At 38.2% G+C, this 22,652-nt stretch overlaps 1 protein-coding gene across 1 annotated transcript; it reads left to right on the plus strand.

The window, feature by feature from the left end:
• The first annotated feature begins 434 nt into the window (after positions 1 to 434).
• Positions 435 to 21,740, plus strand: mbtps1 (membrane-bound transcription factor peptidase, site 1). Its single transcript, XM_079874871.1, has 23 exons — positions 435 to 599; positions 4,851 to 5,372; positions 6,644 to 6,901; positions 9,471 to 9,689; positions 9,797 to 9,907; positions 10,027 to 10,136; positions 10,784 to 10,900; positions 11,073 to 11,140; positions 11,231 to 11,333; positions 12,290 to 12,441; positions 14,031 to 14,192; positions 14,511 to 14,655; positions 14,780 to 14,968; positions 16,153 to 16,325; positions 16,465 to 16,580; positions 16,702 to 16,858; positions 17,637 to 17,761; positions 17,884 to 17,961; positions 18,085 to 18,225; positions 19,234 to 19,365; positions 20,082 to 20,208; positions 20,339 to 20,469; positions 20,587 to 21,740. The coding sequence occupies exons 2-23, from the start codon at positions 5,153 to 5,155 to the stop codon at positions 20,799 to 20,801; spliced, it is 3,249 nt and encodes a 1,082-aa protein (XP_079730997.1). The 5' UTR covers positions 435 to 599; positions 4,851 to 5,152; the 3' UTR covers positions 20,802 to 21,740.
• The last annotated feature ends 912 nt before the right edge of the window (positions 21,741 to 22,652 follow it).

Genomic DNA, 22,652 nt, shown 5'->3' on the forward strand with positions numbered 1-22,652 from the left:
TGTTATTAGTCTGTCAGCAAACCCAGACTGAATGACCAAATAGACTAGTGTGTACACAGTGTAACTTCAGTCTGGCCATGTTGGGAAAACAATCGACCTCACAAACACCAAATTATACCAGGGGACACCATCTTCAACCAACTAAAACTTGGCAGCTAACTACTTCATGCGTGCCTTGGCTGTATTCCGCTAGGCTATGATCGGATTCTTCACTTCATGCTAATGTAGCAGTTCAACCTCGTTCAGGGTAAAACTTTTTCAGTATGGTGAAATCACTGCGTGCACCTTTAACGCTAGCTTTTGAAGCACCTTATTATAGGTATCGTAATAACCAATCAAATGGAAGCGCAAAGGTATAAACGTTTTCTATTGGCTGAACGCACATCCCTCCCGAGTCGAGACGTGACGCAGCGATCGATAATTGGCTACTGGTTGTTGTGTTTAATACCAGTTTCTCACGTTACAGTCTAACAGCTTGCGCCATTAGCTTGTGTACAGTTCTAAGATGTAACTTATTAAACCCAAGAAACGAAATTAGTCAGACAACCTATTCCAGGAGTTAATTATTTCCTGCATCACCGTTGCACATTCCGCTTATAGTAAGTATCCATAAAAGTATAATATGGGGTTGTTGGTCATGTGTGGGAACTCTTATGCTCATGCTTGGCTAAGCTAGCTGTTAGCTTGTAGCAGGATGGTGGCGAAGCCACATGCTTGTCTGATTTAGAGACAAAACATGATCTTTGAAGATTTTTTTTACATGAGAGGATAGTAAATAATGGGACATTCTGTCACACGGCTTTACGCAACTGACATTGATGTTTTGGTGGTGTTATAGCTAGCAAGACATGCTAGTGTTTTTGTCTTTAGCTAATGTGCAGTGTATTGTTGAAAGTAAAATAAATTAAATTATATTAGATCTATCCATCAGACAAAGTGTTGTGGTCAGTACAGAACCAAACCAGTCTGTCCAAATACTGACACCTTATGTTAATTTTTTACTTCCAATTTGAACATTGCATCCAATGCAGAATGGTGTAAATGCTAAAGCTTTGTTCAAATTTCTTTTGCAGATAATCTTTTGTGTGCAAAAAAAAGCAGAGCTTGTTATCACTTCGGTTTCTATTTGATTTACATATATTTTGTAATTTGTTAAATTGTTAATGCTTTGGCCAAGAAAACAATGGCCTTTGCAGGCCAATGTCTTTTTCTGATGATTTTGCTGACAATAATTGGCCAGAGGCTGGAGTAAGTGACTTCTGCTCTAAACTACATGGTCAAAAGTTCAGTATTGCTTTAGTTGTTTGTTTTTAAGGAGGATCCACCCAAAATGAAAATTCTGTCATTAACTTACACAAGGGTAGACACAATGACAGCTTCAGTCACTCTTCAGACGTGCTCTATTCATTCTGCCTAAAACCATCTTTTGAGTTCCACAGAAGAAAGTGGTCAAACAGGTTGAGTAAATGATGACAAAATTTTGGGGGGTGAATTACTTTAGCTTTTACACTAACATCCTTGATTGTGCTATTCTACAAACAGAATGAAAGTAAACATTGATTCTGTTAAGATCACATCCGTTTTACTTGTTTGCTCTGGCCACCATTAAAGTTGCGATTCCTTTTCACATTTCCTGGTGTTCTCAGAAGCTAAAGTTGGGTCAACTTTTATAGTGGTGAACAGAAACTGTAACAAATTTATTTTGAGTTCCCAATTCCCATTTGCTCCAATAGCAAAAGGAAAAAAACATTTTTTTTAGACTTTAAAAGAGAGGGAAAAAATATTGAGAGTTTGATTAACTTGGTCAGTTGTATTAGAAATGCTCACGCAGCAGCGTTAACTAGTTTTATGCAGTTTAATGCCAAGGTAATATAAAAAAATGTAGTGTTATAAATATACATTGCTGTTGTTAGATTTACCATGTTAATGACTGTGGAAAGGCGTCATCACAGTCTGTGAAATGTAGGGCGAGGACCTGGTTCTACGCATCAGTTGTTGATTTGGATTTTGAGATGTGTGTTGCACTCAAAAATGGAGGCAGATAAATGCAAGCTTGTTGGGTCGGGTTTTAAAAACTTTTTTACCTTAACCGAACAGCTTCGGAGTCATTTATATTACTTTTTTCGGGTTGAATAGTGGTCGTCTCGCACCCCCCCCAGCGCCTGTGAGCTGAAAAACCACCCTTGCAACTTTGGGCCGGCGAGTGTCAGGAAGTATCACGTGATATCAGGTCTCGCGATGTAACGAATTGCTTTACGGCACTGCATACATACACTATCTAAACATTTATATGCTAAGCCTTCTGTGTATCATACATACCTCAGTGGACATGGCTCTTTGAAAACAAATGCACATGACCAGCGGGAGAAGATGGGAGGGGGGAGAGTGTTTTGACGACAGTGTTGTCAAATATCTATTCCGAAGCTGTAGGGGGAGCTCTATAGAGAAACCCGCGAGCAAAAAGCGAGAAAACAGCAAAGAAATCGGCAAAGCTACTTAGTGCTGCTTTAAAGCAACAACATGGAACTTTTCCTCTGCGGTCGCCCTACAGGTTGGAAGCGGAATTGTCCATTACCGCTGTCGTAAAATGATTTACGGTTACTGTATATGAAGCATGCAGGTTTTTTTCATATGGGCAATGATAATATTATTAATCTTTCCCCTTTCATCATTTATACATGTTTAGTAGACTAAACATTTTAACTCAAACATTTGCGATTTGCATGTCGATTGCAATGCTCAAATCTGAACGAGAATGATAGCGATAGCATCCTAACCATCTAAAACTACCATGTTAGTGTTTACTAGCTACCAGATTGATAATTCGCTCATCTACTAGCTGATTCATGAAGATAAATAAATGGAGGACCAGATAGTTTCCGTAACGTAGCCAGGCAGACAACAGATTAGAAAAACTAAAGATAGTATGCAAGCAATTTACAGTTACTTACTAGTTCAACAGCATGACGGCCAAGTCAGCATCGGTCTGGTAACTCTCCTCCTCCATAAGCTAACGCCAGCGAGCAAACGCTCGACCAATATTGATCCTTGTCCTGCCTTTCAGTTTATCACTCTCCCTTTTCCTCTTCCGACTCTACTCCGACAAAACCTTGGACTTCTTACGTTTCGCTGCTGCTTCAGCCATGACGAAAACAAACGCGCTGGTTGGCCACATTTGAGGAAGTGGTGGGCAAAGTGACGTATGCCGTAAAGCAGTCGAATTTTGTAGTTCTTTTTGAGCGCTGGTTACTACCTGCACCCCGAAGTTACATAGTGCCAGTAAAAGCGATACAGACCCCGTCATGCTCTGGCAGACGTCTCATTCAACCTATTGTAAGTCGATGTACTATCACAAGGGTCTTGGAAATATATTATGAAGGTTGAAAAGTTACATGTTGTTACTTTAAAGGTGCTGTAGGCAATTTTTGAAAAACGCTGTTGAAAGTGGAGCAGAGCACCACAACAAACTTTTAGCCAATCAGCATTAGGGGGTGTGTCCACACATGATGGGGGAGGAGAGAGAGCGAGCAAGAGGGAGATTTGAAGAAAGACTGTAGAAAGAGAGATGGCTGAGAGACATTACAAAAGAGAAAAGTTCAGAAGAATATCACTGGAAATAAAAGGGTTATGATCAGGCAAGAGTTTAGGACCTGCGATAATATTAGGAAAGCTTTCCAGTGCTGGAGAGACTTAAACGAGAAGGCCTGAAAACATACACGGGGGTTGCGTTGTTTCTTCTCCATATGTGAGTAACAAAGGTTTTGAGTGTGTGCTGCTGGCAACTAACAACAAACTCTTTCTTATATATACTTTTGTGTACTGCATGTTCATTTTTTTCCGTCATCTTTGCTTTATTTTTTAAGTATTATTTTGCTTCGCTTCTGCTATGATAAGAGACATTCTTGCATGCCTTGTTCGTGCATTTTGGGGGCGGAGGATTGAAGGGGAGGGTGTGTTTGTTTGGGTTGATTTCCAATATCAACAGTGTTCAACAATGATTTTGAGAAATCGCATACCGCACATTTAAGCTGACTTAGGGTTTGGAGAAGTCCTTCATCACCAGAAAGAAGTCTGTTATTTTCACCGGTCAGATTGTAACATTTTGATTTAACATTATGAGGTCAAAACATAAAAAAAAAAAACAATAATCATGCAGGAATGAATTGTTTACAACATCTATAACATGCATTTAATAATTTGGTGAGCTTTTTTTCTTGTCATGTTGACACAAGTAAGCAGGGATGGTGTGGTCTGTAGTAAAGAACCATATGGTGTGCATATTGAGCTGCATAACAGCTCAGCCCATCTGAGTTAAGCCCACTTCTTGGCGTTCCCAGCCTGGAGTCAGTGGGAAATTAAGCCTCTGGAAGGGTGCCTGTGGGTGGGGGACCGTGTTTTCAAGGAAATGTCCTTCACATTATCCTGAGGCTAACACTTTGTGGTAAATTACAAGCATCATTCTAGATGTCTTTAATGCAGCACTCGAGCTGCATGAGCGGCAACAGACAGGAGTAACACCAATCCGACTAATGCGTATGTTGCCGTTGGTCTGTGTCTGTCAGTGCAGAGAGGCTTGGCCTTAAACAGTCTTTGGGACCACACTTGATTTTAAAATGAATGGTCCTTGTCATTTGAGTGTCTTAACACTACTGTTCTCTAATGCTCACATAGGCTGCATTTAATTGAGCAGAAATAAATCCGTAATGTAGCCTAAAATTATTACAGTTTAAAATAACAGTTTTCTATGTAAGCTCCTCATTAAGATGGATAATTATTGGCTAAATGTTGACCTTTTGAAATTTGTGTTTTCCAGCAACTAGCTGAACGTAACTATTGTTATTCCCTCTCAGCCTACAGGAAGAATAGAAACCCTTTGGCCATTGTGAGGAAGCCCATCACCAGATGAGCACCCCTCCTGATCTACTGTAGTTTGTTTTACACTTTCATGAAGATGGCCCCTCTCCTCCTCCTCAGGCTGCCACACTGATCACCTCCACTGGACCACAAGCACACAATGGAGAGAAAACGCAGAAAGAAATGAATACTAAAGCCGTGCGTTATTCAGGCTTCTCTGCATTCTGGACCTAAACTATTTCATAAACTGCAAATACCCATACACATTTGTTATCTTTGAGGACACATGTATCTTTAGATGGGTAATAACCAGAAACGGACCACGGGGACCATGATTGTACGGCTGTGCTTGCTTGTGGCTGCTTTAGGGGGTCGATTGCCTCTGGTGGGCACAGAGGAAAACAGAGGGCCGTTCTCAACTCCATTTCATCCTCCTCTGAATGCTGATGCACTCTTGAGCTCAAACTGCTCGCAGATCCTGCTGAAACTGGACTTTTCTACCAAAGTGGTCAAGCATGGTAAGTGATTTCATTTTACACTGATTAAAACTTGACTTGTTTGTGTCTGTAACAAAACAAATAGGATTTAATTTGTCTGAGGTTTGAGATTGACTGCAAGGAGAATGTTCAAGACATTGTGTTTTAGTACTGTAAACACAATCATTTAGTGCTGTATTTTAGTTTTTACTGTTGATAATGTCATTTTATTGCACTGAAAATCAGTTATCAACCGGTTTATGGACTTAAATGAGGGTTTAAAGCAGCTGTTGCACTTCTCATTGTAATTTAGGGCAGGACAAAACGTGAATGCTTCAGGTCAAACAGTGCTAGTGTAATGTACTCCACTGTACCGCAGCTCTCTCTCTCAGGACTCTGTCCATTCATTGGCTGGATCGTGCCCTCTGTTCTGTGTGTTTGCTGGCGTCCGGCCCAGAGTGTTGGCAATACATTCCTAAGACTTAATCTGAGTCCAGCGTTGTTTTCAAAGGGCAGACATTTCACTACATTGGGTGTGGTGTGGATGTGGGTATACAAGACCAGAACGTAACACGTTATTTATAGTGGCCTGATTACTGCTCTGTGAATGCGGCCCTTTATGCCATCCTCTAATGTTTAATTAATTCCCACTTCCCTCACCCAAAGCTATGAATTGTGGGATTGGCAAAAATATTTTAATTCATTCCCACTTCCCTCACCCAAAGCTATGAATTGTGGGATTGGCAAAAAGATTTGAATTCATTCCCACTTCCCTCACGTGTTTTAAAAGTTGATGTTGATCTGTTTGGATGAATTGTTCACAATAAGATGATTAACATGCTGACTTTAATTGTATCTTATTATTTGCATTTGTTTCTCTCTGCTGTCCTCAAAGTCACTAAGCCCTTAATGTAGTCTGTGTCTGCATTTTTGTATTGCATTCCCTTATGTACTATGGGCTTTGTTCGTAGTCGTGTCAAGCACTCTGGAGGACGGCCACGTTTCAAAGCATTCTGATAGCGTCTCTGTTCAGGTTTGTCAAGCAAAGAAAGAATATGGGTGTTCCTCTATACCCGCCCTGGCCTAAAGTTTCACTCAGCAGCCGTTGTTTCTGTTAAAGGCTCTATTGTGGTTGTTAATGCAAGGTTGGAACTTGGATCCATTTGAATGATGTGTTGCCCAAATAGAGGCAGAACCAAGACGTTAAGTGAATGTGAAACCGTGCTTACGGTGCAAGGTTTTCTCAGTAAATACTTGTGCATTTATTCTGTGGGATTTTGCAATACCTTTTATTCTCTCTCTGTCTCTTCTAGAGTACATAGTTGCATTTAACGGATACTTCACAGCCAAAGCACGCAGTGATTTCATTAGCAGCGCCCTGCGAGATGTGGATGCGGTGAACTGGCGCATCGTAAGGAGGGACAATCCTGCTAGCGATTACCCCAGTGACTTTGAGGTGGTGGAGATCCGGCAGGACACCCGCAGCAGCCTGCTCACCCTGCAGGACCACCCCTATATCAAACGAGTGACGCCTCAGCGCATGGTCCTCCGCAGCCTCAAAATGACTGACTGTAAGTTGTACTGTACCTTTATAACACTGACATTCAGAACATAGGCATAATACTGCTATCTGAAATGCAGTTCTAGTACACGGTATTATATTGTACTGCAGTGTTTCCCAACCCTGTTCTTGGAGGCACACCAACACTACACATTTTCCAACTCTTCCTAATCAATCACAACTGAATCAGCTCATCAGCTTGTTATTGGAGACTCCAGCCATGAAAATAGCCTTAGATGCTGACATGGCATTAAATAAAACAATCTATCGATCTATTAGAGACTCAAAGACCAGAAATATATGAGTCAGATTAGGGAGACATCCAAAATGTGCACTGTTGGTGTGCCTCCAGGAGCATGGTTGGGAAGCACTGCTCTACTGTATTTATAAGTCACACTTGAACCCTGAAGTGCTGTGCACTATCACAGAGGTTACATGCAATTTGTTCTTTCCCAGCTCTCTGGGGTGACTGCAGGGAGGAAAGTCATCAGCAGGGGGTGAACCGAATAGGAAGTGTTTATTTACTGCATGGGGTGGAGGAAATGGCTTTCAGAAGTGTTTGAGGTGAAAGAATGTTCTGTCTTTGAGCACTGAGTTCTCCACCATTAGAATAAAAAAAGAAATCACTTCCTCTGCTGTCAATCTGTAAATCTACTGTCAGTGTTTAGAAACTCTGGGAGAGTGATTACAGTTTACTAGCACCGCTCCTGCGTAATAACATTGTGACAGTCTTCCTTTACCAACATCCTAAACAAGCTGCACGGCTTCTGTATAATGCTTATGTTTACTGCAAGTTTTTGCAGCATCAACCCCCCCAAAAAAAACATTTAAATGTTCACTACCGTTCAAAGTTTATGGTCAGTAAGAATTTTTTTATTTTTTTTGGAAAGAAATTAAAACCTTTTATTCAGCCAAGATGCATTCAATTGATCAAAAGTGGGATTAAAGACTTTTTTTTTTTTTTTTTTACTTTATTGAACAAAGAATCCTGAAAAATATTAAGCAGTTGATGGTAATGATTCTTGAGCACCAAATCAGCATATTCAAATGATTTCTGAAGGATCATGTGACACTGAAGACTGGAGTAATGGCTGACAACTTAAATATATTTTTGCCGACAGCTCCATTCTGAATTAACACTCAAGGAGCTGCTTATCAGTCGGCACCCCTAATAAATGCTAGCATATCTCACTCTCCCACTACAGAGTATACATAGTACAGCTTCGAGGCACTTTGGTTTCAGTAATAAGAACAAAAATACATCATTAGCTGCTATTAGCTGGGTCTGTTTCTCTAAGAATAACCCCTGGTCACAGTTTGAAAGCATATATGCAAGTAATTATCATTTAAATGGTGTCTGGGTCAGCTCTACAGGAGCATGAGTGGGGGATTGAGATGTAATATAATTACAGTATATGCACTAGTCTCGTCTGTATAGCTCTAGGGGGAATTAATGAGCAGTAATCAGCCAGAGAGGAAGACTGACATGCCAGGGCTGGTCAAAGTGGTTGGCTCTGCATCTCAGCCACGCTTAAACGCCTACGATTCCTTTCCAACCGCTACCGCCTGCACTTTACAAGAGTTTTGTTTTACTCTCTATCCCTTTATGAAGACACTTTTACATAGAAGAGTTAAGGTGATCACTGTTATTAGCACTTTGCTCCATTTGAATATTCCTGAAAGCACAGGCTACTCATCTCTGGTCTCGCCGGAAATTATTCACAGGGCCAATAAAAATGCTTATGAAGGTGTAGATGTTGATGCTGTGTGCTTAGGTTGGTGTTAGACAAATCTAGAATCTGATACTGTGCAAACTTTGTTGATATTTACCTCCAATTACAGGTTTAACAATAAGGATAGCCTAATGACTTGGGATAAGTGTGAGAGGGTTTCAGGCTAGAACTGAACGATAGAACTGTCACTTTTGGCCCGTTGTTGAATTTATCTGATTTAAATAGGTCACCATGGTTAAATTATCTAGCTAGTCTTAGAAGCAGTTACAATGGGTCGAAAATTATTGAGAAATTATTCTATACTATCTTTAAAAACCTCAGATTTTAAGACTTAATGAAAATTATGAAAACTAAATGTGAAATGAAAAATTAGGAATAGTCTAATAAAAATATGTCCTTATGACGTACGTTGCTAAAAATGTATATTATATTTATAAAATATTAGCAGGGGTGATGATAAGCTAAATTTCTAAAATTGTTGAGCCCTGATATTTTTTTGTGAGGTTTGAAGTATTCATGATAATCAAATTTTTTGAGTTCTTTGGAGATTGTGTCTTCAGGGAGGGCATAAAATTGCTATTGAGTTATGAGAAATAAATGTGTGCACTTATAAAGTATTAAATGGGGAATGGCCTGAAAGAGTGATCAATTGAAATCATTCAAGAGGAATTGAAAGACAGGATTTGAAGAGAGTAGGACATTATGGTTTATTCTATGGGATGGCAGAAATGCCAGTAGAGGTTCTTCTATACCATTTATATTGTATATCCATGGCACAAATAAAACATTCAAATTGGATGAGGTATAATTTATTGAGAATAATTTCTCATTCCTTTTCTCTTTCAGCGGGCACTGATGGGGCGTCCCCGTGCAATGACACACGCTGGGTGCAGAAGTGGCAGTCTTGGCAGTCATCAAGGCCGCTTAGGAGGACCAGTCTGTCTCTGGGCTCTGGATTCTGGCATGCCACAGGAAGACACTCCAGTCGCCGGCTCCTACGGGCCATTCCGAGACATGTCGCCCAGATACTGCAAGCAGATGTGCTCTGGCAGATGGGACACACCGGTATGTGTGAGAGAATGTGAATATGCGCTACCGTAATTAATGTTCTACTATTAAAGATCAGGTTTGCGTTAAAGCCTGCGTTTCTGTTTATATGTGTTCGTATACAGGCTCTGGGGTGAAGGTAGCGGTATTTGACACTGGGTTGAGTGAGAAGCACCCTCACTTTAAGAATGTTAAAGAAAGAACCAATTGGACAAATGAGAAAACACTGGATGATGGTAAGACGAATTCTCAGTGTATGTCACGAAACATGTATAATCAGTCATATTTTATTATTGAGTGAACTTGAATGAATCAACCCAGATTAAACTTTTTCTATCTTATATTCTTTCTTCAGGGTTGGGTCATGGTACTTTTGTGGCTGGGGTTATCGCCAGCATGAGAGAGTGCCAGGGCTTCGCTCCTGATTCTGAGCTTCATATCTTCAGAGTTTTTACTAATAACCAGGTAACTACACACATAACCATTTCCCTATACATGCAACCACTTTCACATGTCATTAATGAAAGTAATTAATAATATTATCCAGCAAAAAAATGCATTAAATTGATCGAAAGTGAAGACAATGTAATAAAAGTTTTCTATTTCAAATAAATGCTGTTTTTTAAACTTTCTATTCATCAAAGAATCCTGAAAAAAAAAAAAAAAAAAAAGCACAACCATGATTTCTACAAATATGAAGCAGCACAACTATTTTCACCATTGATGGTAATAAAGAGCATAGAATCATCATATTAGCATGATTTCTGAAGGATCATGTGACACTGAAGACTGGAGTAGTGATGCTGAAAATTCAGCTTTGCCATCACAGGAATAAATCACATTTTTAAATATATTAACATAGAAAAATTTGCAATAATATTTCAAAATATTACTTTTTTTTATCAAATAAATGCAGCCTTGGTAAGTGTAAGAGACTTATTTCAAAAACATTTATTATTGTTTATGGATGTATTATGTTTTTAGCTATATCGCTCAGTTCTATAACGGACATCAGTTTTTAATTTCTATTTTTTATGATGTATTTAAGAAGATTTTACACGCCACCTCATATGCCTCCTCCAATATGTTGTTCTTAATTTTTCTCTTCTTAGGTGTCCTACACCTCCTGGTTTTTAGATGCCTTTAACTATGCCATCCTGAAGAAGATAGATGTCTTAAATCTCAGTATAGGGGGACCAGACTTTATGGACCATCCATTTGTTGATAAGGTTTGGGCAGATTTAACTGACATTCAGCAGATGCTTTTATTCAAAGCGACCCACAAATGCGCAACATGTCAAACAATTTGTCACAAGTGTATTTTTGCCGGTACATTAAATATGGTTTATGCACTCTGCAGTGTAGTCCTCTAATAAAAGCATAACTTGTCTGTTTAACAAGGTTTGGGAGCTCACAGCCAACAAGGTGATTATGGTCTCTGCTATTGGCAATGATGGCCCTCTCTACGGGTAAGTGGAGTAGATCAAGGACAAATTATTTTAGATTTGGTTATTAGTCCCAAAAACATTTTTTTTTTTTTTTTTTTATGTTTCTTCCAGAACTCTGAACAATCCAGCAGATCAGATGGATGTTATTGGTGTTGGAGGGATTGATTTTGAGGACAACATTGCCAGGTTCTCATCCCGAGGCATGACAACATGGGTGCGTTCCTTCTTGTGCTGACGTCTCATTACTGCTTTTTTCCCTGTGCAGCTGCCTGAAGAGGCCAGTGAGAACATGTCTGTGCTTTTTGATCTGACCTAAAATAGGCAGACAGACACCTCCTGCTAGACAAGATTCCTGTACTTCTCTCCTTTAGGAAGGAGAGTAAATTGAAGAGATTTACATAGTCTTAAAAAATCCTCTGTTACACTTTTTGAAGTGGTTCAGAGAATTATGGCTTTGTAGATTTACAATTTAGTGTACATAAATGAATGGCCTTGATGTTAATAAGATATTTAAAATAAAAACTGAATCCCCTGCTGTAGGACTAGGTGATATAGCTAAAAACATTGAAAATAAAAATGAGATTTGGCTATAAATAGTCCAGTTAAAATTAAATGTAATGTTTTCACAGTATTTATTAATTAACACAGATAAATATCTAATCCATTTTATTATTTAGATATACATTATAACAAGTGGCAATATTTACCTAAATATATTAAATGGTTTTAGTAAAAATATATTTGAAAAATGTCATGCAAGGACTTCATTGATTCATTATCAACTGGTTTTACAAATTGAGTTTAAATCTCTCAAGTTGTGAGACAAGGAATGTTGTCTAATTAGAAAGTAGTCTATTAACATGTCTTTAGAAAAGGTTGAATAAATAAATGCATTTAAAAACATTGTAACGTTTCATTTTATCATAACGACACGTTCAAACCCCACAAAATCAGCAAGTCAGGCTAGTAAGAGTGAAATCCCAATGTGGGGTTTAACACATCACTGGAGCCATATAAATAAGTACACCATTTCTGGCCATGTGTGACTGTAGAATTTTGACTCTGTCTCCACTCAGCTACATGTACTGCTCTTCTCACTCATCACAATATCTGTCAGTCTGTCTTGTCAGCTCAATTGACTCGTTGCTTCCTGTGCTATTTGTTGACCAGGAGCTGCCAGGTGGCTATGGCAGGGTGAAGCCTGACATTGTGACGTATGGCTCTGGTGTGCGTGGTTCAGGATTGAAGGAGGGCTGTCGTTCTCTCTCCGGCACTAGTGTTGCATCACCTGTAGTGGCTGGAGCTGTCACACTGCTGGCCAGGTGAGACACAGTTGAACAAAAACTGTATGAAACTAAAATATTGTACATTAATATTCACAAACTCACTATCCAGTCTACTGTTCTTTTTTTTGTTCTTTTTTTTTTTTGATTAGACACCACTACCTACAGTGCATTTAAACTGTTTATATCTTACTCCACCGTTCTGAAGTTTGGTTCAAAAAGATTTTTAAGAAATGTTTTGAAAGAAGGAACTTATGCCCACTAAAATAACTGTTTTCTATTTTAATATATTTGATTTATTCCTGTGGTGCAATGCTGAATTTTCAGTGTCACACTATCCTTCAGAAATCATTCTAATATGCCAATTTGGTGCTCAAGAAAACGTATTATTATCAGTGTTGAAAACGGTTATGCTGCTTAATATTTATGTGGAAACTGCTAATTTTTTTATCAGGATTCTTTGAGTAGAATGTCTAACAGAAAAGCATTTATTTGTAACATTATAATTGTTTACGGACACTTTTGATCAATTTAATGCATCCTTGTTAAAAAATAAATAAATAATAAAAATTTGACTTTAAACCTTTGATCAGTAGTGTATGTATACTCAACACCTAAACTAGCGGTATCCAATTTTAGGCCTTGAGATATACTCAATAAAACAGCATTCTCTTTCACTATGTCAGGTGTAGACATGTTTTATATCAATTTTCATCAGCGATTCAAAATAGGGTTTCATCATAAGACCTATTTTTGCTGCTTTATCAGGGCACAGATAGTGATTGATAGTGGGCTCACCTGTACTTTGTACATTTATTGCTATAAACACACTGCTCTTTGAAACATATGATATGAAGTAGAGCTAAATAAATTGGTTCTCTAAACCTATGGTTTTCTTCAGAATTGTTTTTGTTACTATGGCCTTATGGGGAAAAAATGCATTTGTAAATTTGTACAGCCCGCAAACAAAGAAAAACAAGAAACAAATTAATTGACAGAATCAATCTCATTTTCCTCTGAGAATTGAATGACATCCTCTTTCTTTTGCTTTATAGACCCCGCCCCTTTTCAGCGCTGCACTCGTTGTCTTTTGTCTTCCGGTCTGTACTTTCACAGCGATCTTATGTAGTTATGAATGAACAGCTCGTTTCCCGGTCTACTGACATTTGTTAAGACATCTGCTTTAAACATTACAATCCTCGTGATAACTTTCGTTAACTTTACAATAAGTAAATCCACTTCACCAGCTAATTACTCCTCGACAGCGATGCCATTGAAATATACACAGAGCGACTGCAAAAACGGTAGTTCAAAGACAATATTCTAAAGATGGCTGCACGCTTGTTTCTCTGGTGCATAAGGTCTATATATTTGATGTAGTCCATCCTCGCAGTCTGATGGCTAACGTAATTTTGTTGGTGTTTCCAATTTGTAGAGTTTATATAGCTCTCATTTGTATTAGTCTCTTATTGGTACTTGACCCCATCCACCTCTTTGCTTTATGGCCTCTGAGTGACCATGTGTTTCTTTTAAGTCTGTTTTCCAGTCTTCAGCCTGCACTGAAATTACATTCCATCAAGCCTCATCCATTTAACTGAAACTTGTTTATTTGTCTTTTTTATTTCCAGCACTGTGCTGAACAGAGACTTGGTGAACCCGGCCAGTATGAAGCAGGCCCTGATCGCCTCAGCACGCAGGCTGCCAGGTGTCAACATGTTTGAGCAGGGCCATGGCAAACTTGATTTACTCAGAGCCTACCAGATCCTTAACAGCTACAAGCCACAAGCCAGGCATGTCTCTCGCACATGCACAGATATTGTGTTCTTCTCTTTGCCTTTACATTTACGTATTTAGCATGTATTTACTAATTACAAGAGGGAAGTATCTTTCTCTAGTTTTTTGCTCACATAGAATGCTCAGTTTTTTATTCATGTATGCTAAATTGGTCCATTTAAAATGTAGCCAGCGTCTCCATTGCACTCTCATTCGGATTTAATTACATTCCAGCCTTTTTATAGAGTAGATTTGACCTGGTTCATTATCTTGCACTGGCTCTCAGTAAGGTCATCGTCCTCTAATGAATTTCTGATGGTGTTTTTATTCTTTAGCCTGAGCCCGAGCTACATAGATCTGACCGAGTGCCCTTACATGTGGCCCTACTGCTCACAGCCCATTTACTACGGTAGCATGCCGACAATTGTCAATGTGACCATTCTTAATGGTATGGGTGTGACTGGAAGGATTGTGGACAAGGTAGGGAATAATAAAGAGACTGACTGCAATTCAGTGTAAACTGATATGTTGTTTCATACGTTGAATTTTAACTTCAAATATTATTGTCCCCTTTGAAAAATAACAGTTATGTTGATGTTCACAGCCCATCTGGCAGCCCTACCTTCCTCAGAATGGTGATTTTGTAGATGTGGCAGTATCTTACTCACCTGTGCTCTGGCCCTGGGCCGGTTACCTGGCTGTTTCCATATCTGTGGCCAAGAAAGCTGCATCATGGGAAGGCATCGCTCAGGGTCATGTCATGGTTACAGTGGCCTCGCCGGCAGAGAATGACGTAAGTATCAGTACTGTCCCTGAGATCTCCAATAAAGTAGTACAACATACTATTTTTATTTTATTTGAAAGTGTGAGTTAAATTAATTGTATTACTTTATGAACATTTGGGTACTTCACACTTGTAAGTGTAAAAAATTCACCCCATTGGAATTTTCTGTCATTTATGACAAAGCTTCTCTGCCATTGACAGAACTTTCCGGCAATCCATGTTTTCACTGGTAGGGGGCGCTATTATTCATCGTCTGAAATAGTACAGAATCTCTGGATCCAAAAACAAGCAAAGAAACAGAAACAAGTGATAGAAGGATTGCTTAGGCACATGTAAACTAACGCAACCATCAAATATTAAAATTAACATGAAGAGATTTAGGACTGTGCAGCTTTGGGGGTGTTGATGGAAGCAATTTACTCAATCTATGTTTTGATCATTGTTATGAATCCGATCCAGCTAGTCTTTGACAAAAAAACCGCAATTTTCTCAGCCTTTTGTTCAAAATGTTGCTTTTTTATGAAATATACCACATTCAAGTGTTGGTAGAATGCATTAAACTAGAATTAAAAAAATATTTAAAAGCTCTGTTCGTTCTTTTGATATATTGCATGTTCAAATATTCATGCAACAAAATATTCATGACATTTTTGTGAAAATGAAAAAAAATGCAGCGAGCGCTGGCAACTTAAAAAAAAAAAAAAAAAAAAAAAACCCGCCGGCGGGGAAAGAGTTAAGGCCCGTTCACACCAAGGACAATAACTATAATGATAAAGATATAGTCCGAAATAATTATTCTAAATATAGAAAAATAGCTTCAGTCCACACCTCAACCAATGATAATGGCACAGAGAAATGATATTGGTAGAATTACTTTCAGAACAATTTTTTCCAGCTGATGAACGATGAAAACATTGACAGCCAATCAGAATCCATCCTGCTTTAAAGAGCTCAAGCATTTAAAGCTTCATATGACAGAACTGCAGCCCGCTCTTAGAACAAACAGAACAGTATCGTCTGCTGGTGTGGACTCGAATATAGTTATCTTTATAGTTCTAGTTCTTGGTGTGAAGGAGCCAAATGAAAGATTTTCAGAAAACTTCTAAGAAGCCTGAAAGCCTTCTAAAGGCCCGAAGTAGTGTAAATCGAGATCATGACCTGCTGTGATCTGTTTTCCATGTGTTTGCATCCAGTCAGCAATAGGTGGCGAAATGACCTCTACAGTGAAGCTACCAGTGAAGGTAAAGATTGTCCCCACTCCTCCGCGTAGTAAAAGGATTCTGTGGGATCAGTACCACAACTTGCGCTACCCGCCTGGCTACTTCCCCCGAGACAACCTGCGCATGAAGAACGATCCACTTGACTGGTGAGCCTCAAACACCAAAAATGATCCATATTCAATCAGTTGTTAGAAAAGACAAGAGGGTAGCTTTTCATAGCTGGTCTCTAGTACCATTATTCACTTATGATGGTGTAGATTACATGGGTTTTCTCTTGTTTTGCAGGAATGGTGATCATATTCACACTAACTTTAGAGACATGTATCAGCACCTTCGCAGCAACGGCTACTTTGTTGAGGTCTTGGGTGCACCAATAACATGCTTTGATGCCAGTCAGTATGGTAGGTGTTCATTCAGTATAAAAAATTCTGTCTTGAAGGTTAATTGTTTTGTGGAATAAGTAGTGATGGAATAAGGCTTGCTTAAATCAACTGAAATCACCCCTGTCTGTGTGTTTTTTAGGGACCTTGATGATGGTGGACAGCGAGGAAGAATATTTTCCAGAGGAGATTTCCAAGTTGAGAAGAGACATAGATAATGGCCTGTCTCTCATTATCTTCAGTGACTGGTACAACACATCAGTCATGAGAAAAGTCAAGTTCTATGATGAGAACACCAGGTACAGAGTACATCAAGGCACAGAAATCTTGAAATCTTTGAAATATATTATTAATCAGTCCACTGTATTGCATGTATCTCTGGGTAAAATGTTCAGTGGGGTCCAATAGTCTGATGCCGCTACCGAAAATGCTTCTGCTTTCTTATATTTATTTTATTTCTTCTATAATGAAAAATAGTAAATAAAATGAATTTCATATTTCGTTAATTTATTTGATAAATTATTTATTTATTTTATAATTAAATTAAATCTAATTAAATCTAAATTAAATGCAATAATGTTTTTCTTGGTCATAGATGTTTCTTTAATATTGTAACTTTTTTCTTATTGCTATAATCCTGAAACCTAATTTAAAATGTATGTGAAGTCTCTAGGTATAAAAAAAAAATAATCATATTTCAGTGTGTTCTAAAACTGAATATGGCAAAAATATATATAGCTCATGCTAACTAGCTCATGTCAAGACTGCCTTGCTAATTACTTGATTCATTATGATTTCACCTGATATTTTTATTTCAGCAATGCGTTTGTCTAATTTTACAATTACTTTGTTTTACCTGTCCTAATTTAAATTAAAGTGTGCTTCCCATTAGGGTATTTGAGTGCCCTAATTCGTAACTAATGTGTTTTGGGGGGGATCGAAATAGTGTGGTTTCTGTTATTGGATCCGACAAATAATTTTAAAATGGGTCTCTTAGTAAAGTGTCCAGTTCAGGGCAAACATGTTTTTATCAAATAAAGGCAACTTTTGAAATGTGCATTACACATTAATTCACAGGCAATGGTGGATGCCGGACACAGGGGGCGCTAACGTGCCAGCTTTGAATGAGCTGATCTCAGTGTGGGGTATGGCCTTCAGTGACGGTCTGTATGAGGGAGACTTCACAATGGCAGATCATGACAGTAAGATGATATAACATTGCATAGATTTCGGTTAAATACACAATATTGAGTAGATTGTTTTAATGGAGACAGGTTTTCCTAAATTCGATTTCAATAATGTATCCTGTCTTGTCGCTTTTCAGTGTATTATGCCTCAGGGTGCAGCATCGCTCGCTTTCCTGAGGATGGGATTGTCATTGCTCAGACCTTAAAAGATCAAGGTACACAGATCACCTGCTGTGATCATACATCTCACATCACTGCTGTATCCATGGAGACCAGCTAAATGCTCCCTCGTTTACTTAATCATCTTGTTATTGTTATCCATGTACTCAAATTTCTAGGTCTAGAAGTCTTGAAACAAGAGACGGCAGTGGTGGAAAATGTGCCTGTGCTTGGACTGTACCAAACACCCTCTGAGGGGGGAGGTCGCATAGCGCTCTATGGAGACTCCAACTGCATTGATGACAGTCACAGACAGAAAGGTAATGGACATTTTTATATATATATATATATATATATATATATATATATATATATATATATATATATATATATATATATACAGTGCAATGCGTAAGTGAATACACCCATGCTAAAGTTGACTAAAAAGAGGAATAAAAAATCATATTTTGGAAATTGAACGTAATGCCTTAATTAAAAAAATTAGGAAAAATCCAACCTTTAAGGACACCAATTTTCTTTGTGAATGAATAATGTATCGTAAATAAATAAATGTTCTTCCTTAAAATACATGGTGCATAAGTTAGTACACCCCTATGTTAAATTCCCATAGAGGCAGGCAGATTTTTATTTTTAAGTATTTTTTTTATTTTTTTTTTAGGATACTATGCATCCTGATAAAGTTTCCTTGGCCTTTGGAATTAAAATAGCCCCACATCATCACATTGCCTTCACCATACCTAGAGATTGGCATGGGGTACTTTCCATAAGATCATCTCTCAATGCAAATCAAACTAGCTTTTAGGCTAACTGAAATAAAACCATGCCAATCTCTAGGTATGGTGAAGGCTATGTGATGATGTGGGGCTATTTTAATTCCAAAGGCCAAGGGAACTTTATCAGGATGCATAGTATCCTAAAAAAAAATAAAAAAAAATACTTAAAAATAAAAATCTGCCTGCCTCTATGGGAATTTAACATAGGGGTGTACTAACTTATGCACCATGTATTTTAAGGAAGAACATTTATTTATTTACGATACATTATTCATTCACAAAGAAAATTTGTGTCCTTAAAGGTTGGATTTTTCCTAATTTTTTAAATTAAGGCATTACGTTCAATTTCCAAAATATGATTTTTTATTCCTCTTTTTAGTCAACTTTAGCATGGGTGTATTCACTTATGCATAGCACTGTATATATGCTCACATTTTGTGCAAACAAGTCTTGTCAGATTCACTATACATGTTCAGATACATTAATTTAATATACATTAATTTAATTTGCATGTTTTTGGGATCTCCTATTTAGACTGTTTTTGGCTGCTGGACGCTCTGCTGCAGTACACTTCATATAGCATGACTCCGCCCAGCCTCACACACTCTAAAAACAGAGTGGTTCCCCCTACAGGCACAGACAGGCCATTACCACAGAGATTGGAAGGTGATTTATTTTTTATTTTCTTATAATTCATTATTTTTTATTCATTATATATTATAAATATATATAATTTGTATTGCTTTGTTTTTAATTCATTTGTTATTTAATTATTTATATATTTATTATTTTTAATCTATCTATTTTTAGTTAATTTATGTATTTAATTAATTTTTATGTATTTATTTTTAATTTGTTGTTTGTTTATTTTTTGTTAATTCATAATTTTTATGCATTAATTCACTTTTTTTATTAGTCATTAAATTTGATTAAATTTCACTTAAGTTTATTAGTAATATTTTCGCTTTTTTATTTCTAATGTATTTTTAATTGATTGTTTTAAATGATTTCTATTTATTTATTTTTGGTAATTAATTTTTACATTTAATTCATCATTTTTATTCATAAAGTAATTTTTCTCATTTGTTTTTAAAATAATTCATTTTTATTTGTTTATTTTTAATCGTTTTAAATAATTTCTATAATTTGTATTTAATTAATTTGTTTATAATTCATTCAATTTTTCTTATTTAAATAAATGTATTGATTTTATTTTAATTCATTGTTTTAAGTCATTTATCATTTATTTTTTGTCAATTCATTTATGCATTTAATAATCATTTTTATTTATTTCTAATTCATTATTATTTATATTTTAATTAATTGTTTTGATCAATTGAACATCATCGTCATTACTGTTATTATTATCATTATTTTGGCAGGTAATCACCTCTACCGTTACTCCAAAGTGCTGGAGGCTCATCTGGGTGACCCCAAGCCTCGTCCTCTCCCTGCATGCCCTCATCTGTCTTGGGCTAAACCCCAGCCACTTAATGAGACTGCTCCCAGGTCAGTACACATGAGACCGGTGCCATTCTCAGTGCAAAACAGATCTCAATCTGGACGCGTTGTATTTTAATATCCACATCTGACTAGATTTGTTGACTCTTTTTCTTTTCTTTTCTTTTTTTTTCCTCAGCAATCTGTGGAAACACCAGAAGCTACTGTCAGTGGACATGGACAAGGTTGTTTTGCCTAATGTAAGGCCATATCGGCCTCAGGTTCGACCCCTATCCCCTGGAGAAAGTGGAGCCTGGGACATACCCGGAGGTGAGGAAGGAGCATTTGCTGTGTGTTTAGAAAATAATCAACTAGATATCACCCGCAAAATGGCCTTTAACATTCAGACAATGCATTGCAGTAATCCATATCTGTGTGTTTCCTCAGGAATAATGCCTGGCCGCTATAATCAAGAGGTGGGCCAGACCATCCCGATGTTTGCATTTCTTGGTGCCATGGTTGTGCTTTCCTTCTTTGTGGTGCAGTTGACCAAGGCCAAGAGCAAACCCAAGCGCAGAAAGCCCAGAGTGAAACGGCCACTTTACCTTCAACAACAACAGCAACAACAAACCCCTCACTCAGGCAAAAACCCCAGTGTATGATTGGCCACATGCCACATCTGGACAAACTAATAAGGAGTGTGAGGCCGTAACCCAGAGATAATGAGATTGTGGACTCTGAAAGGCTGTGTCTGTACATTCTTGAGATGAACCAGCCACCTGCGCCCAGATAAGGGCCTTGCTTGGACATCAGTGTTCCCTCTCCTGTCTTTATTCAACACATGCCTTTCAATTCAGTGACCAAATAGAGGAATGTTTCCGTTTTTAATTTATTGATGATAATTGACTATTGACCCTTGCTTTGTATGTCAAATTGGACAACCAAAACCAGCCATTCAGTTTTTTTGATCAACATATTGGACTTTTCCACATGTCCTCTTTTTTGTATTCTGTCCGACTGTGTTTTTTTTTATAAAACGGTTGTGTGCTTGCATCTTTTGTAAATAGCCATCATGATTTTACTTTTGTTGGTGTTGAATTATCAGTGTTTTAAATATATCTTATCCGATATAAAGCAAGCAAACCTGCCTCTGTCTTTGTAATAGATCTTAGATGACAGTCTTTATATAAGGTTTAGAATGGGAAAAGAACAAGAACAGTCTTCATCTTGTTTTTTTCATGGGATGATTCAGGTAAACTGTCAGGAGCATATGTGCCTATGGAACGGTTCTGTTTACTTCTGCTACTTTCGATGATGGATGAACCTATTTGTTCTTTGTTTGCATAAGATACATGTGCATAAGATAGATGAAGCTGTCACGGTTTGATTGTGTGGCCCGCTAGTTTGCCTCAATGCTCTGCTCACAAGTAAAATATCACTTCAGGACATTCTTTTGGAGGAGAGCCATATTTAACTTGGTCTATCTTTTTGCAGTGATCTTCTTTACTCCAAACGCAAGTATATACATGCTGCTGTGTATCTGTCAAAACATGTTACAAAACCTTTTATTAGATTATAATTAAATGCACATTATATATTTTAAACACATTTAAAATTGTAATGTATTCCTGTGATGGCAAAGCTGAATTTTCAGCATCATTACTCCAGTCTTCAGTGTCACATGATCCTTCAGAAATCATTCTAATATGCTGATTTGGTGCTCAAGAAACGTCTCGGTTACGTATATAACCCTCGTTCCCTGAGGAGGGAATGGAGACGTTACGTCAGTGAGTGACGCAATGGAGGTTTCGCTTAGAAGCCTATCACCTTTGAGTTCTAGAAAACGAGCCAATGGCAAAACAATGCCATGGGCCTGCAGAATTTGCTTAGCGCAACTCCGTCCCACCGCGTGGGTATAAAAGGAGCAGCAATCTCACATCATGTTATGCTGAGGAGCCAAGACTGAACTTCCGGCTGTTCCAGCGGCACAGCGGTTGTGTCTCCGTTCCCTCCTCAGGGAACGAGGGTTATATATGTAACCGAGACGTTCCCTTTCGTTCAGTCACTGAGTTACGTCAGTGAATGACGAAATGGGGGTCCCAATTCAATCACGCCACAGCGGCTGTCTTCCAGTGCCCTCAGCAAGTCTGAGGGCATGCATATGGAAAACTCAGAGGTATCCAGCCCGCTGGGTGGAATGGTTCAACCTCGAGATGGCAAGAGGTCTTGTCGAGGGAAAACAAGGTGGAGACTTACCATGGAAATACACATGTGGGGGTTGCCCAAGCGAGGAACCATGCACATGGAAGCACTTAGCCAATCATGAGGGCTGACTAACCGGGCATGCACTCTGGTGACGGCATCGACAGTGCAGGAGGAACTCGAAAACTCATCTGAGTGAAATAGTGCAGTCCGTGGAGTGGAATGGCGCAGCAAGCGATGACACAGAGCAGGTCCTACTTACTGGCTAGTGGAAGCGAGTACCTGAGAGGACACTGGCTCTACCCGGAGAT

Source organism: Squalius cephalus (assembly GCF_949319135.1).
Source record: "Squalius cephalus genome assembly, chromosome: 6".
Lineage (NCBI taxonomy): Eukaryota > Metazoa > Chordata > Actinopteri > Cypriniformes > Leuciscidae > Squalius > Squalius cephalus.

Bases quoted from the DNA above. Each gene is read 5' to 3' on its own strand.
- mbtps1 (XM_079874871.1), top strand. From the start codon at position 5,153: ATGGGTAATAACCAGAAACGGACCACGGGGACCATGATTGTACGGCTG. The intron at 5,373-6,643 runs GTAAGTGATTTC...TGTCTCTTCTAG, and splicing joins TACCAAAGTGGTCAAGCATG to AGTACATAGTTGCATTTAAC. The intron at 16,581-16,701 runs GTAGGTGTTCAT...TGTGTTTTTTAG, and splicing joins CTTTGATGCCAGTCAGTATG to GGACCTTGATGATGGTGGAC.